The sequence below is a fragment of the Ranitomeya imitator genome, chromosome 3 (assembly GCF_032444005.1).
Source record: "Ranitomeya imitator isolate aRanImi1 chromosome 3, aRanImi1.pri, whole genome shotgun sequence".
NCBI classification, from domain to species: domain Eukaryota; kingdom Metazoa; phylum Chordata; class Amphibia; order Anura; family Dendrobatidae; genus Ranitomeya; species Ranitomeya imitator.
In genome coordinates this window covers 652,189,195-652,206,882 of record NC_091284.1, presented here as the reverse complement: position 1 = coordinate 652,206,882, position 17,688 = coordinate 652,189,195, and the positions used below count along the sequence as shown (strand labels likewise).

Sequence of the window (17,688 nt, the reverse complement as noted above, 5' to 3'; positions counted from 1 at the left end):
ATATGGCTGAAAATACCCAAAAGTGACAGCATTCTAAAAACTGCACCCCTCAAGGTGCACAAAACCACATTCCAGAAGTTTATTAACCCTTCAGGTGCTTCACAGCAGCAGAAGCAACATGGAAGGAAAAAATGAACATTTAACTTTTTAGTCACAAAAATGATCTTTGAGCAACAATTTTTTTATTTTCCCAATGGTAAAAGGAGAAACTGAACCACGAAAGTTGTTGTCCAATTTGTCCTGAGTACGCTGATACCTCATATGTGGGGGTAAACCACTGTTTGGGCGCACGGCAGGGCTTGGAAGGGAAGGAGCGCCATTTGACTTTTTGAATGAAAAATTGGCTGCACTCTTTAGCGGACACCATGTCACATTTGGAGAGCCCCCGTGTGCCTAAAAATTGGAGCTCCCCCACAAATGACCCCATTTTGGAAACTAGACGCCCCAAGGAACTTATCTAGATGCATAGTGAGCACTTTAAACCCCCAGGTGCTTCACAAATTGATCCGTAAAAATGAAAAAGTACTTTTTTTTCACAAAAAAATTCTTTTAGCCTCAATTTTTTCATTTTCACATGGGCAACAGGATAAAATGGATCCTAAAATTTGTTGGGCAATTTCTCCTGAGTACACAGATACCTCATATGTGGGGGTAAACCACTGTTTGGGCACATGGTAAGGCTCGGGAGGGAAGGAGCGCCATTTGACTTTTTGAATGAAAAATTATCTCCATCGTTAGCGGACACCATGTCGCGTTTGGAGAGACCCTGTGTGCCTAAACATTGGAGCTCCCCCACAAGTGACCCCATTTTGAAAACTGGACCCCACAAGGAACTTATCTAGATACATACTGAGCACTTTAAACCCCCAGGTGCTTCACAGAAGTTTATAACGCAGAGCCATGAAAATAAAAAATAATTTTTCTTTCCTCAAAAATGATTTTTTAGCCTGGAATTTCCTATTTTCCCAACGGTAATAGGAGAAATCGGACCACAAATTTTGTTGTCCAGTTTGTTCTGAGTACGCAGATACCCCATATGTGGGGGTAAACCACTGTTTGGGCGCACGGCAGGGCTCAGAAGGGAAGGCATGCCATTTGGCTTTTTAAATGGAAAATTAGTTCCAATCATTAGCGGACACCATGTCGCGTTTGGAGAGCCCCTGTGTGCCTAAACATTGGAGATGCCCCACAAATGACCACATTTTGGAAACTAGACCCCCAAAGGAACTAATCTAGACGTGTGGTGAGCACTCTGAACCCTCAAGTGCTTCACAGAAGTTTATAACGCAGAGCCATGAAAATAAAAAAAAAAAATTATTTTCTCCAAATGATTTTTTAGCCCGCAATTTTTTATTTTCCCAAGGGTAACAGGAGAAATTTGACCCCAAAAGTTGTTGTCCAGTTTCTCCTGAGTACGCTGATACCCCATATGTGGGGGTAAACCACTGTTTGGGCACATGCTGGGGCTCGGAAGTGAAGTAGTGACGTTTTGAAATGCAGACTTTGATGGAATGCTCTGCGGGCGTCACGTTGCGTTTGCAGAGCCCCTGGTGTGCCTAAACAGTAGAAACCCCCCACAAGTGACCCCATTTTGGAAACTAGACCCCGAAAGGAACTTATCTAGATATGTGGTGAGCACTTTCAACCCCCAAGTGCTTCACAGAAGTTTATAACGCAGAGCCGTGAAAATAATAAATACGTTTTCTTTCCTCAAAAATAATTTTTAGCCCAGAATTTTTTATTTTCCCAAGGGTAACAGGAGAAATTGGACCCCAAAAGTTGTTGTCCAGTTTCTCCTGAGTACGCTGATACCCGATGTGTGGGGGTAAACCACTGTTTGGGCACACGTCGGGGCTCAGAAGGGAAGTAGTGACTTTTGAAATGCAGACTTTGATGGAATGGTCTGCGGACATCACGTTGCGTTTGCAGAGCCCCTGGTGTGCCTAAACAGTAGAAACCCCCCACAAGTGACCCCATTTTGTAAACTAGACCCCCCAAGGAACTTATCTAGATATGTGGTGAGCACTTTGAACCCCCAAATGCTTCACAGATGTTTACAACGCAGAGCCGTGAAAATAAAAAATCATTTTTCTTTCCTCAAAAATGATGTTTTAGCAAGCAATTTTTTATTTTCTCAAGGGTAACAGGAGAAATTGGACTCCAGTAATTGTTGCGCAGTTTGTCCTGAGTATGCTGGTACCCCATATGTGGGGGTAAACCACTGTTTGGGCACACGTCGGGGCTCGAAGTGAGGGAGCACCATTTGACTTTTTGAATACAAGATTGGCTGGAATCATTGGTGGCGCCATGTTGCGTTTGGAGACCCCCTGATGTGCCTAAACAGTGGAAACCCCTCAATTCTAACTCCAACACTAACCCCCCCACACCCCTAACCCTTATCCCAACTGTAGCCGTAACCCTAATCACAACCCTAACTCCAACACACCCCTAACCCTAACCACAACCCTAATTCCAACCCTAACCCTAAGGCTATGTAACCACGTTGCGGATTCGTATGAGATTTTTCAGCACCATTTTTGAAAAATCCGCGGGTAAAAGGCACTGCGTTTTACCTGCGGATTTACCGCAGATTGCCAGTGTTTTTTGTGCGGATTTCACCTGCGGATTCCTATTGAGGAACAGGTGTAAAACGCTGCGGAATCCGCACAAAGAATTGACATGCTGCGGAAAATACAACGCTGCGTTTCCGCGTGGTATTTTCCGCACCATGGGCACAGCGGATTTGGTTTTCCATATGTTTACATGGTACTGTAAACCTGATGGAAGTGCTGCGGATCCGCAGCCAAATCCGCACCGTGTGCACATAGCCTAATTCTAAAGGTATGTGCACACGCTGCGGAAAACGCTGCGGATCCGCAGCAGTTTCCCATAAGTTTACAGTTCAATGTAAACCTATGGGAAACAAAAATCGCTGTACTTCTTTGTGCGGATTCCGCAGCGGTTTTACAACTGCTCCAATAGAAAATCGCAGTTGTAAAACCGCAGTGAAATGCGCAGAAAAACCGCGGTAAATCCGCGATAAATACACAGCGGATTAGTACTGCGGATTTATGAAATCCGCTGCGGAAAAATCCGCAGAGGACCAGAATACGTGTGCACATTCCTAACCCTAACCCTACCCCTAACCCTAACTCCAACCTTAGTGGGGTAAAAAAAAAAAAAAAATTCTTTATTTTATTATTGTCCCTACCTATGTGGGTGACAAAGGGGGGGGTCATTTACTGTTTTTTTTTATTTTGATCACTGTGAGGTTTTATCACAGTGATCAAAATTCACTCTGGAACGAATCTGCCGGCCGGCAGATTCGGCGGGCGTACTGCGCATGTGCTCGCCATTTTGGAAGATGGCGGCGCCCAGGAAAGAAAACGGACGGACCACGGGAGGCTCGGTAAGTATAGGGGGGGGGGGATCAGGGCACGGGGGGGGGGCGTCGGAGCACGGGGAGGAGGGATCAAAGCATGGGGGGGTGGATCGGTGTGCGGGCGGGTGGATCGGTGTGCGGGCGGGTGGATCAGATTGCGGGGGGGTGGATCGCAGTGCGGGGGGGTGGATCGGAGTGCGGGGGGTGGGATTGGAGCACGGGGGGTGGGATTGGAGCACGGGGGAGCGGAAAGGAGGACGGGGGAGGGGAGCACAGGACGGAGGGGAGCAGACCACAGATCGGGGGGCTGGGGGGGCGATCGGTGGGGTGGGATGGGGGCACATTAGTGTTTCCAGCCATGGCCGATGATATTGCAACATCGGCCATGGCTGGATTGTAATATTTCACCAGTTTTTTAGGTGAAATATTACAAATCGCTCTGATTGGCAGTTTCACTTTCAACAGCCAATCAGAGCGATCGTAGCCACGGGGGGGTGAAGCCACCCCCCCTGGGCTAAAGTACAACTCCTCCTGTCCCTGCACGCCGGGTGAAATTACAGTTAACCCTTGCACCCGGCCTGCAGGACGCGATTCCGCCATGACGCACACGCTGCGTCATGGGTCGGAATGGCACCGACTTTCATGACGCAGCGTATGCGTCAAAGGTCGGGAAGGGGTTAAGGAGTTTTCCAGATTCAGAAAATACCTATCCCCCAGCTGTGGATTGTTTTGAAAAACAAACTGAGCTTTACTCACACTCCCCAGAGACAGGGCAGACACGTTGCATTGGACCTGGGAATGGTGAGTAAAGAACTGTTTGCTTAGATTACTGAGCTATGGTCACACCTTCTCACGTTAATCTTATGGCTTATTATAAGGGTTTGTGGAATTTTAGGATGAGATCAAAAAGTGTGTCCAGGCGTTCAGTGGAAACTCCACCCACCCGCAGTGTCCAATGGATGAATGATTTTCAACCACAATTGTGTGGTCATTGGCCACTACGTGTGGGAGGAGCTTTGGCCGCATGACCAGCCGTACCGTTTCATCTCACCCTTCGAAAACAGCATAACATGCATAACATAGGACAATTAAACACAGGACAATATTCTGTGAAAGGTTTCCATACTGACCTGCTTATGCAAGCTAAGCTTATCTATCTCCGATAAAACCCAGCCAACACTTCCATCGCCACCACATACAAGAATTCGGAAATTATCAAATTTCTGAAATAATCGTAAACTAAAAAAGAAGGAAATACAAAAACAAAAGTTCATGAAGCTCACATGAGCCTATGTAACACTGAGGATTACATTCAATCTTATAGAAACCTATAGAAAAGGTAGAAAATGGTGGGTTTTTTTTTTATCTATTTATTTATTTTTATAACTGTGCAACTTTTGTCCTTAGTATTGGTTCATGGACTGAGTCTAAATCTATGTTCATTCCCAGAGATTCTAACCATTTTTTTTCCTGCAGCCAAAACTGTCTCTCTTGCAGTAAAAAAGATACGTTCAAAACGTTGCGTTTCTTTTGTGCAGATTAAATCTGTTTGTCTGCAGTACATGTTTAATAGTTGCGTTCACCAAAACATAGCAAAACCCATTGGCTGCATTTTTTGCATTATTTTTGCACGCTCTCATTGGTTTTGTTTGAGTGACAAAAAACCTGCAAATAAGGTGGAAGAATTGACATGTTGCAGATTTTAAAAACACTCTGTATAATTAGGCACCTACTTTTCTACTATTGGACAATCTTGCCTTGCGCAGGCGTGTACTATGGAGGACAGAGAATGAACTTCAATCCAATATTGCAGCCAGCATGCAGCCAGCGGGTAAGGAAAGGGTGAATCAAACACCCGAAAACCCCGCCTCCATGGCTGAAGATTGTTCCCTCCAAATTCAGGTGACAGAGTCCCTTTAAACCTGAAGCTTCTTACCCTAAATGAGGTCCTCCGTTCATCAGGTCAAACACCTGAGCAGGGTTCAGCAACTGCTTGAATCTTCGCAGGAATTTCACTCCCTGATTGTCTCCGCTTTTAGAATTCACAAAGACAAGTAGAGGACTGGCACACGACGGAGGGCAGGTCGCTTTCCAGAACCCTGGCACAAGAACAAGGTTAGGTTCTAGTTGTACTGGTAATCTGTCAATTCACAGCTATTTATAAAAATGTATCTGTAAAACAGATTATCTAATTAACCTGATCTCTAAAGTACTTGCCATAAGGTATTCAGTATTCAGAAAGACAATATGGCCACAGTCGTCTGATATTCTCCAAGTGTTATCAATCAATGCAAACTGTAAACCCATGTATAAGATTAAGACTATTTTAAATTACAACATCATTAAATAAGTTATAAATAGTCAATGTTCTAAAAAAACATAATTGGAAAGACCCTGATGATGCATACCTAAGCAATGCATATATTGGAGGATTAAATAAATTCTCATACCATCAGAGTCTATACTGTTGAGTGCTGTAGGAGGTATTATAGATACTTTGCATTGGCCAAGGGGACACTTTCGAGGGTATTGGTCCTTACATGAAGTGTGTACCTGAAAAACATAAAACATACTCAAAGCTTATGTCCACCGCTGCATTAGATTTTTGCATTGCTGATTTGCTTCCTAAATGCAAAGTTAATAAACTTTCGGAATAGTCCTAATTAAAAATAAAGTAAAATCGTATTTGTTTTATAAAGGGAATCTGTCAGCAGGATTTTATGTAATCTGAGAACTGAATGATGCAGCGGCTGAGACCCTGATTCCAGTGATGTGTCATTTGTTGGGCTTCATGCTGTCATTTGGATACGATCACTGTGTGCTCTGCTGCAGATCTAGCGGTGCTCAGAATGCTGAGCTCTGTATAACCCAGCACACCCCATCCCGATTTGCAGCCTCCTGTGTACACTATACATTAATAGAAATGTGCTAATCAGTGGAGGGGGTGGACAGATCTTTTTATTTGTTTCTTTAAAAGGAATCTGTCAGCAGTTTTTGCTATGTTATCTGAGAGCTGCGTGATGTAGGGGCTAAGACCCTGATTCCATCAATGTGTCACTTACTGGATTATTTAGTGCAGTTATGATAAAATCTGCTGTTTTTTCTGCTGTAGTTATAGCAGCGTTGCAAATGCTGAGCTGGGTATAACTCTGCCTCCATCACTGATTGGCAGGTTCCTGTGAACACAGTACATTGATATCAACCTGCCAATCAGTGTTGAGGGCGGAGCTACACAGATTATTCTGACTGGCTAGCACCTGACACCTAGTAAGGCAAATTATCTCCTGCTCATAAATTACCGATTGTATTGAAACTACAGCACACAGCCTAGTAAATGACACATCCCTGGAATCGGGGCTTTGTCCAGACATCATATTGCCCTTAAATTAAATAGCAAACACATGCTGAAAGATTCCTTTTAACACTGTTAAAATAATATACAAATAAAACAAATACAAAACAAGTAAAACGCGTATTACTCTTTTTAAAATCATGGAATATCAAAGAAAATTGCACAAACAACAGGAACTGGAAGCTTAGCTATTAGTGATGAGCGAATATACTCGTTACTCGAGATTTCCCGAGCACGCTCCGGTGTCCTCTGAGTATATTTTAGTGCTCGGAAATTTAGTTTTTATTGCAGCAGCTGAATGGTTTACATCTGTTAGCCAGCAAAAGTGGCGGCACGGTGGCGCAGTGGTTAGCACAGCAGCCTTGCAGCGCTGGGAGTCCTGGGTTCAAACCCCACCAAGGACAACATCTGCAAAGAGATGGTATGTTCTCTCCGTGTTTGCGTGGGTTTCCTCCGGGTACTCCGGTTTCCTCCCACATTCCAAAGACATACTGATAGGGAATTTAGATTGTGAGCCCCAACGGGGACATCAATGATAATGTGTACAAACTGTAAAGCGCTGCGGAATATGTTAGCGCTATATAAAAATAAAGATTATTATTATAAGTACATGTGGGGGTTGCCTGGTTGCTAGGGAATCTGTTGTGAATTCTGTTGTTAAGCTGCCTCCTGTGGTCATGAATGGTACTTCGGCTGGTTCTGTCCATGGGCTTCCTCTGGTGGTTGTGAGTGGGGCTGCGGCTTCTGAGTTTCCTTCCACAGGTGACGAGGTTAATTTGTTAGCTGGCTGCTCTATTTAACTCCACCTAGATCATTGCTCCATGCCACCTGTCAATGTTCCAGTATTGGTCTAGTTCGCTCCTGGATAGTTCTTGTGACCTGTCTTCCCAGCAGAAGCTAAGTTCCTGCTTGTTTTTCTCTGTTTGCTATTTTTTCTGTCCAGCTTGCTATTTTGATTTTTGTCTTGCTTGCTAGAAGCTCTGGGACGCAGAGGGAGCGCCTCCGCACCGTGAGTCGGTGCGGAGGGTCTTTTTGCGCCCTCTGCGTGGTCTTTTTGTAGTTTTTTGTGCTGACCGCAAAGTTACCTTTCCTATCCTCTGTCTGTTCAGTAAGTCGGGCCTCACTTTGCTAAATCTATTTCATCTCTGTGTTTGTAATTTTCATCTTTACTCACAGTCATTATATGTGGGGGGCTGCCTGTTCCTTTGGGGAATTTCTCTGAGGCAAGGTAGGCTTTATTTTTCTATCTTTAGGGCTAGCTAGTTCCTTAGGCTGTGACAAGGCGCCTAGGGAGCGTCAGGAGCGCTCCACGGCTATTTCTAGTGTGTTTGATAGGATTAGGGATTGCGGCCAGCAGAGTTCCCACGTCTCAGAGCTTGTCCTGTATTATTAGTAACTATCAGGTCATTCCGTGTGCTCTTAACCACCAGGTCCATTATTGTCCTCACCACCAGGTCATAACAGTACAGGTGGCCCAAAGTATTAATGCATCTCAATAGAGGGATAAGAGAAGTTCTGAGACCATTTTTTTTTTCTTTGCAGTGTGTTTTGTCTCTCTTTTCCCTTTTACCTCTGGGTGGTTCAGGATACAGGTGTAGATATGGACATTCAAGGTCTGTCCTCTTGTATGGATAATCTCACCATTCAAGATTTTGTGGTTCAGAATCCGATGTTAGAGCCTAGGATTCCTATTCCTGATTTGTTTTTTGGGGATAGATCTAAGTTTCTGAATTTCAAAAATAATTGTAAATTGTTTTTTGCTTTGAAACCTCGCTCCTCAGGTGACCCTGTTCAACAAGTGAAAATCATTATTTCTTTGTTACGTGGCGACCCTCAAGACTGGGCATTTTCCCTTGCGCCAGGAGATCCGGCATTGCATGATGTTGATGCGTTTTTTCTGGCGCTTGGATTGCTTTATGAGGAACCAAATTCAGTGGATCAGGCAGAGAAAATCTTGCTGGCTCTGTGTCAGGGTCAGGATGAGGTAGAGATATATTGTCAGAAGTTTAGGAAGTGGTCTGTACTCACTCAGTGGAATGAATGTGCCCTGACAGCAATTTTCAGAAAGGGTCTCACTGAAGCCCTTAAGGATGTCATGGTGGGATTTCCCATGCCTGCTGGTCTGAATGAGTCTATGTCTTTGGCCATTCAGATCGATCGACGCTTGCGTGAGCGTAAAGCTGTTCACCATTTGGCGGTATTACCTGAGCATAGACCTGAGCCTATGCAATGTGATAGGACTTTGACCAGAGCTGAACGGCAAAAACACAGACGTCGGAATGGGCTGTGTTTTTACTGTGGTGATTCCACTCATGCCATCTCCGATTGTCCTAAGCGCACTAAGCGTTTCGCTAGGTCTGCCACCATTGGTACGGTACAGTCGAAATTTCTTTTGTCCGTTACTCTGATTTGCTCTTTGTCTTCCTATTCTGTTATGGTATTTGTGGATTCAGGCGCTGCCCTGAATTTGATGGACTTGGAGTTTGCTAGGCGCTGTGGTTTTTTCTTGGAGCCCTTGCAGTATCCTATTCCATTGAGAGGAATTGATGCTACGCCTTTGGCCAAGAATAAGCCTCAGTACTGGACCCATTTGACCATGTGCATGGCTCCTGCACATCAGGAGGATATTCGCTTTTTGGTGTTGCATAATCTGCATGATGTGGTCGTTTTGGGGTTGCCATGGCTACAGGTCCATAATCCAGTATTGGATTGGAAATCTATGTCTGTGTCCAGCTGGGGTTGTCAGGGGGTACATGGTGATGCTCCATTTTTGTCTATTTTGTCATCCACCCCTTCTGAAGTCCCGGAGTTTTTGTCGGATTACCGGGATGTATTTGATGAGCCCAAATCCAGTGCCCTACCTCGTCATAGGGATTGCGATTGTGCTATCAATTTGATTCCTGGTAGTAAGTTTCCTAAGGGCTGACTGTTCAATTTATCTGTGCCAGAACACGCCACTATGCGGAGTTATATAAAGGAATCCTTGGAGAAGGGTTATATTCGCCCGTCGTCGTCACCATTGGGAGCAGGGTTCTTTTTTGTGGCCAAGAAGGATGGTTCTTTGAGACCTTATATTGATTACCGCCTTCTTAATAAGATCACAGTCAAATTTCAGTACCCTTTGCCGCTGCTGTCTGATTTATTTGCTCGGATTAAGGGGGCTAGTTGGTTCACCAAGATAGATCTTCGTGGTGCGTATAATCTTGTGCGTATTAAACAGGGCGATGAATGGAAAACAGCATTTAATACGCCCGAGGGCCATTTTGAATACCTGGTTATGCCATTCGGGCTTTCCAATGCTCCATCAGTATTTCAGTCCTTTATGCATGACATCTTCCGAGAGTACCTGGATAAATTCCTGATTGTATATTTGGATGATATTTTAGTCTTCTCGGATGATTGGGAGTCTCACGTGAAGCAGGTCAGAATGGTGTTCCAGGTCCTTCGTGCGAATTCTTTGTTTGTGAAGGGGTCAAAGTGTCTCTTTGGAGTTCAGAAGGTTTCATTTTGGGTTTCATTTTTTCCCCTTCTACTATCGAGATGGACCCTGTTAAAGTCCAGGCCATTTATGATTGGACTCAGCCGACATCTGTGAAGAGTCTGCAAAAGTTCCTGGGCTTTGCTAATTTTTATCGTCGCTTCATCAGTAATTTTTCTAGTGTTGCTAAACCGTTAACTGATTTGACCAAGAAGGGTGCTGATGTGGTCAATTGGTCTTCTGCGGCTGTGGAAGCTTTTCAGGAGTTGAAGCGTCGTTTTTCTTCTGCCCCTGTGTTGTGCCAGCCAGATGTTTCGCTCCCGTTTCAGGTCGAGGTTGATGCTTCTGAGATTGGAGCAGGAGCTGTTTTGTCGCAGAGAAGTTCTGATGGCTCAGTGATTAAACCATGTGCCTTCTTTTCTAGAAAGTTTTCGACTGCTGAGCGCAATTATGATGTTGGCAATCGAGAGTTGTTGGCCATGAAGTGGGCATTCGAGGAGTGGCATCATTGGCTTGAAGGAGCCAAGCATCGCGTGGTGGTCTTGACGGATCACAAGAATTTGACTTATCTCGAGTCTGCCAAACGGTTGAATCCTAGACAGGCTCGTTGGTCGCTATTTTTCTCCCGTTTTGATTTTGTGGTTTCGTACCTTCCGGGCTCTAAGAATGTGAAGGCTGATGCCCTGTCAAGGAGTTTTGTGCCCGACTCTCCGGGTGTTCCTGAGCCGGCGGGTATTCTCAAAGAGGGGGTAATTTTGTCTGCCATCTCCCCTGATTTGCGGCGGGTGCTGCAAAAATTTCAGGCTGATAGACCTGACCGTTGCCCAGCGGAGAAACTGTTTGTCCCTGATAAATGGACTAGTAGAGTTATCTCTGAGGTTCATTGTTCGGTGTTGGCTGGTCATCCTGGAATCTTTGGTACCAGAGATTTAGTGGCTAGATCCTTTTGGTGGCCGTCTATGTCGCAGGATGTGCGTTCTTTTGTGCAGTCCTGTGGGACTTGTGCTCGGGCTAAGCCCTGCTGTTCTCGTGCCAGTGGGTTGCTTTTGCCCTTGCCGGTCCGGAAGAGGCCCTGGACGCATATTTCTATGGATTTTATTTCGGATCTCCCTGTCTCTCAAAAGATGTCGGTCATTTGGGTGGTTTGTGATCGCTTCTCTAAGATGGTCCATTTGGTACCCTTGTCTAAATTGCCTTCCTCCTCTGATTTGGTGCCGTTGTTTTTCCAGCATGTGGTTCGTTTACATGGTATCCCGGAGAACATCGTTTCTGACAGAGGTTCCCAGTTTGTTTCGAGGTTTTGGCGATCCTTTTGTGCTAGGATGGGCATTGATTTGTCTTTTTCCTCGGCTTTCCATCCTCAGACAAATGGCCAAACCGAACGTACTAATCAGACTTTGGAAACATATCTGAGATGCTTTGTTTCTGCTGATCAGGATGATTGGGTGTCCTTTTTGCCTTTGGCTGAGTTCGCCCTTAATAATCGGGCCAGCTCGGCTACTTTGGTTTCGCTGTTTTTCTGCAATTCTGGTTTCCATCCTCGTTTCTCTTCAGGGCAGGTTGAGTCTTCGGACTGTCCTGGTGTAGATACTGTGGTGGATAGGTTGCAGCAGATTTGGACTCATGTGGTGGACAATTTGACATTGTCCCAGGAGAAGGCTCAAAGTTTCGCTAACCGCCGGCGCTGTGTGGGTCCCGGACTTCGTGTTGGGGATTTGGTTTGGTTGTCGTCTCGTTATGTTCCTATGAAGGTTTCCTTTCCTAAGTTTAACCCTCGTTTCATTGGTCCGTATAAGATTTCTGAGGTTCTCAATCCTGTGTCATTTCGTTTGACCGTTCCAGCTTCTTTTGCCATCCATAATGTATTCCATAGGTCGTTGTTGCGGAGATACGTGGCGCCTGTGGTTCCATCCGTTGATCCTCCTGCCCCGGTGTTGGTTGAGGGGGAGTTGGAGCATGTTGTGGAGAAGATTTTGGATTCTCGTATTTCGAGACGGAAACTCCAGTACCTGGTCAAGTGGAAGGGTTATGGTCAAGAAGATAATTCCTGGGTCTTTGCCACTGATGTTCATGCTGCCGATCTGGTTCGTGCCTTTCATTTGGCTCGTCCTGGTCGGCCTGGGGGCTCTGGTGAGGGTTCGGTGACCCCTCCTCAAGGGGGCGGTACTGTTGTGAATTCTGTTGTTAAAGGGACACTGTCACCTGAATTTGGAGGGAACAATCTTCAGCCATGGAGGCGGGGTTTTGGGGTTTTTGATTCACCCTTTCCTTACCCGCTGGCTGCATGCTGGCTGCAATATTGGATTGAAGTTCATTCTCTGTCCTCCGTAGTACACGCCTGCACAAGGCAATTTTTTTATTTTCCCAATGGTAAAAGGAGAAACTGAACCACGAAAGTTGTTGTCCAATTTGTCCCGAGTACGCTGATACCTCATATGTGGGGGCAAAATTGGAGCTCCCCCATAAGTGACCCCATTTTGGAAACTAGACGCCCCAAGGAACTTATCTAGATGCATAGTGAGCACTTTGAACCCCCAGGTGCTTCACAAATTGAGCCGTAAAAATGAAAAAGTACTTTTTTTTCACAAAAAAATTCTTTTAGCCTCAATTTTTTCATTTTCACATAGGCAACAGGATAAAATGGATATTAAAATTTGTTGGGCAATTTCTCCTGAGTACACCAATACCTCACATGTGGGGGTAAACCACTGTTTGGGCACATGGTAAGGCTCGGAAGGGAAGGAGCGCCATTTGACTTTTTGAATGAAAAATTATCTCCATCGTTAGCGGACACCATGTCGCGTTTGGAGAGCCCCTGTGTGCCTAAACATTGGCGCTCCCCCACAAGTGACCCCATTTTGGAAACTAGACCCCCCAAGGAACTTATCTAGATGCCTAGTGAGCACTTTAAACCCTCAGGTGCTTCACAAATTGATCTGTAAAAATGAAAAAGTACTTTTTTTTTCACAAAAAAATTCTTTTCGCCTCAATTTTTTCATTTTCACATGGGCAATAGGATGAAATGGATCATAAAATTTGTTGGGCAATTTCTCCCGAGTACGCCGATACCTCATATGTGGGGGTAAACCACTGTTTGGGCACACGGCAGGGCTCGGAAGGGAAGGAACGCCATTTTGCTTTTTAAATGGAAAATTAGCTCTGTCATGATCCCAATGGCAGGGGATCACAAAAAGGACAAGCACAGATACAAACAAGCTCTAGGGCGATGGAACCTGAGCTGACCGCGACCCTGAACCTAACACACAAATAAAAGTAGCCGGGGAACGTGCCTACGATGATCCTAGACGTCTCGCTCCAGCCGAAGATCTAACTTCCCCTATCAGAAGAAACACAGACCTCTCTTGCCTCCAGAGAAATACCCCACAGCAAATAGCAGCCCCCCACATATAATGACGGTGAAATGAGAGGAAATCACATACGTAGTATGAAAACAGTTTCCGCAAAATGAGGCCCGCTAAAGCTAGATAGCAGAGGATACAAAAGTGAACTGCGCGGTCAGCGAAAAACCCTTCAAAAAACCATCCTGAAATTACTTGAACTCATGTGCCAACTCATGGTACATGAAAAGCAATTTCAGCCCACTAGAGCAACCAGCAGCAGAGAATCACATATCTGCAGGCTGGACTAAAAACCAAATTAAGCAAAACACAAAACAGGAAAATCCAAACTTAGCTTGTCCAGAAGGTTCTAGGATCAGGGAGCAGAGGTAACAAGACACACTGGATACATTGATAACCGGCGAGGAAATGCCAGCAAAGCCAGGTTAAATAGGAAACTCCCATATGCTGATGGAACAGGTGGAACCCAGAAACCCAGGAAAGACAAGTCACCCAGTACCATCAGTAACCACCAGAGGGAGCCCAAAAACAGAACTCACAACATAGCTCCAATCATTAGCGGACACCATGTCATGTTTGGAGAGCCCCTGTGTGCCTAAACATTAAAGCTCCCCCACAAGTGACCCCATTTTGGAAACTAGACCCCCCAAGGAACTTATCTAGATGCATATTGAGCACTTTAAACCCCCAGGTGCTTCACAGAAGTTTATAACGCAGAGCCATGAAAATAAAAAATAATTTTTCTTTCCTCAAAAATGATTTTTTAGCCTGAAATTTCCTATTTTGCCAAGGGTAATAGGAGAAATTGGACCCCAAATGTTGTTGTCCAGTTTGTCCTGAGTACGCTGATACCCCATATTTGGGGGCAAACCACTGTTTGGGCGCACGGCAGGGCTCGGAAGGGAAGGCACGCCATTTGGCTTTTTAAATGGAAAATTAGCTCCAATCATTAGCGGACACCATGTCACGTTTGGAGAGCCCCTGTGTGCCTAAACATTGGAGATCCCCCAGAAATTACCCCATTTTGGAAACTAGACCCCCAAAGGAACTAATCTAGATGTGTGGTGAGGACTTTAAACCCCCAAGTGCTTCACAGAAGTTTATAACGCAGAGCCATGAAAATAAAAAATAAAAAATTATTTTCTCAAAAATGATCTTTTAGCCTGCAATTTTTTATTTTCCCAAGGGTTACAGGAGAAATTGGACACCAAAAGTTGTTGTCCAGTTTCTCCTGAGTACGCTGATACCCCATGTGTGGGGGTAAACCACTGTTTGGGCACACGTCGGGGCTCAGAAGGGAAGTAGTGACTTTTGAAATGCAGACTTTGATGGAATGGTCTGCGGGCGTCACGTTGCGTTTGCAGAGCCCCTGGTGTGCCTAAACAGTAGAAACCCCCCACAAGTGACCCCATTTTAGAAACTAGACCCCCCAAGGAACTTATCTAGATATGTGGTGAGCACTTTGATCCCCCAAGTGCTTCACAGACGTTTACAACGCAGAGCCGTGAAAATAAAAAATCATTTTTCTTTCCTCAAAAATGATGTTTTAGCAAGCATTTTTTTATTTTCACAAGGGTAGCAGGAGAAATTGGACCCCAGTAATTGTTGCGCAGTTTATCCTGAGTATGCTGGTACCCCATATGTGGGGGTAAACCACTGTTTGGGCACACGTCGGGGCTCGGAAGTGAGGGAGCACCATTTGACTTTTTGAATACGAGATTGGCTGGAATCAATGGTGGAGCCATGTTGCGTTTGGAGACCTCTGATGTGCCTAAACAGTGGAAACCCCTCAATTCTACCTCCAACACTAACCCCAACACACCCCTAACTCTAATCCCAACTGTAGCCATAACCCTAATCACAACCCTTACCACAACCCCAATTCCAACCCTAACCCTAAGGCTATGTGCCCACGTTGCGGATTCGTGTGAGATTTTTCAGCATCATTTTTGAAAAATCCGTGGGTAAAAGGCACTGCGTTTTACCTGCGGATTTTCCGCGGATTTCCAGTGTTTTTTTGTGCGGATTTCACCTGCGGATTCCTATTGAGGAACAGGTGTAAAACGCTGCGGAATCCGCACAAAGAATTGACATGCTGCGGAAAATACAACGCAGCGTTTCCGCGCGGTATTTTCCGCACCATGGGCACAGCGGATTTGGTTTTCCATAGGTTTACATGGTACTATAAACCTGATGGAACACTGCTGCGAATCCGCAGCGGCCAATCCGCTGCGGATCCGCAGCCAAATCCACACCGTGTGCACATAGCCTAATTCTAAAGGTATGTGCACACGCTGCGGAAAACGCTGCAGATCCGCAGCAGTTTCCCATAAGTTTACAGTTCAATGTAAACCTATGGGAAACAAAAATCGCTGTACTTCTTTGTGCGGATTCCGCAGCGGTTTTACAACTGCTCAAATAGAAAATCGCAGTTGTGAAATGCGCAGAAAAAACGCGGTAAATCCGCCATAAATCCGCAGCGGTTTAGCACTGCGGATATATCAAATCCGCAGCGGAAAAATCCGCAGAGGACCAGAATACGTGTGCACATACCGAAACCCTAACCCTACCCCTAACCCTAACCCTACCCCTACCCCTATTCTAACATTAGTGGAAAAAAAAAATTCTTTATTTTTTTATTGTCCCTACCTATGGGGGTGACAAAGGGGGGGGTCATTTATTATTTTTTTTATTTTGATCACTGAGATATAATCTATCTCAGTGATCAAAATGCACTTTGGAACGAATCTGCCGGCCGGCAGATTCGGCGGGCGCACTGCGTATGCGCCCGCCATTTTGGAAGATGGCGGCGCCCAGGAAGAAGACGGACGGACCCCGGCAGGATCGGTAAGTATGATGGGGTGTGGGGGGAGCACAGGGGGGGGATTGGAGCATGGGGGGGTGGATCGGAGCGAGGGAGGGGTGGAACGGAGCACGGGGGGGTGGAACGGAGCACGGGGGGTGGATCGGAGTGCAGGAGGGGTGATTGGAGCACGGGGGTGAGCGGACAAGAGCACGGGGGGAGCGGAGCACAGGACGGAGGGGAGCCGGAGCAGTGTATCGGACAGATCGGGGGGCTGGGGGGGCGATCGGTGGGGTGGGGGCACATCAGTGTTTCCAGCCATGGCCGATGATATTGCAGCATCGGCCATGGCTGGATTGTAATATTTCACCAGTTATAATAGGTGAAATATTACAAATCGCTCTGATTGGCAGTTTCACTTTCAACAGCCAATCAGAGCGATCGTAGCCACGGGAGGGGGGAAGCCACCCCCCTGGGCTAAACTACCACTCCCCCTGTCCCTGCAGATCGGGTGAAATGGGAGTTAACCCTTTCACCCGATCTGCAGGGACGCGATCTTTCCATGGCGCCACATAGGCGTCATGGGTCGGATTGGCACCGACTTTCATGACGCCTACGTGGCGTCATGGGTCGGGAAGGGGTTAATTTTTTTGTCACTCATAGTATATCCAGATCGTTTTCCCCAGTCAAAGGTGTCTGTAGTCTTTAACAAGTGCTACATTTAACCCTGCTATTCTCCTGGTTACCACTATACACTGGTTATCTTCCAGTCATTTTTGACCGGACCTAATAAACTCTTGATTTTTATGTAATTTAAATGTTTTAATTGAATAATTTTTGCAGTATTATATTGTATGTGAACCTGGTTGTTTATAAACAAATGAAAAATGGAAAGAAAAACTTACTTTTTTTTTTTTTTTTTTGTGTCAAAACATTTACCATGGCTTTATTGGAATATTTATGCATATTGCATATTTGCACATAGAAAAATAATTATTCATCCAACTGTAAACTATAACTAATAACAATAAACTAAATGTAATTATATTATTTCCCCCCCAAAAAAAAAAATTTAACAGTTCAGTTTTTTTTTTTTTTTTTATGTAAAATGATAAATAAGTCACACAGTGCAAAATTTACTGTTTGCAATTGTCACAGGCAGACATGTCTTTTGCATAAATATTTTTCACATCTGTAACATATCACATTTGATTTGTGATTGCTTGATGTTGGACAGATGTCGCATCGTTTCCGTTTTAGGCTGGTTGCGTTGCTGGTGGTGTCCGTGGGTACTGTAGCAGTACTGGTGTAAGC

At 45.2% G+C, this 17,688-nt stretch overlaps 1 protein-coding gene across 4 annotated transcripts in view; it reads right to left on the bottom strand.

Moving 5' to 3' along the window:
• DGKH (diacylglycerol kinase eta) overlaps positions 1-17,688 on the bottom strand; it is a 374,433-nt gene that overhangs the window by 80,470 nt on the left and 276,275 nt on the right. For all 4 annotated transcript variants that reach the window (XM_069758220.1, XM_069758222.1, XM_069758219.1 and 1 more), the window contains 3 exons: positions 5,833-5,935; positions 5,319-5,481; positions 4,513-4,621 (listed from right to left, as the gene is read on the bottom strand). In XM_069758220.1, the coding sequence (XP_069614321.1) occupies positions 4,513-4,621; positions 5,319-5,481; positions 5,833-5,935 (375 nt within the window). The remainder of the gene's footprint in view (positions 1-4,512; positions 4,622-5,318; positions 5,482-5,832; positions 5,936-17,688) is intronic.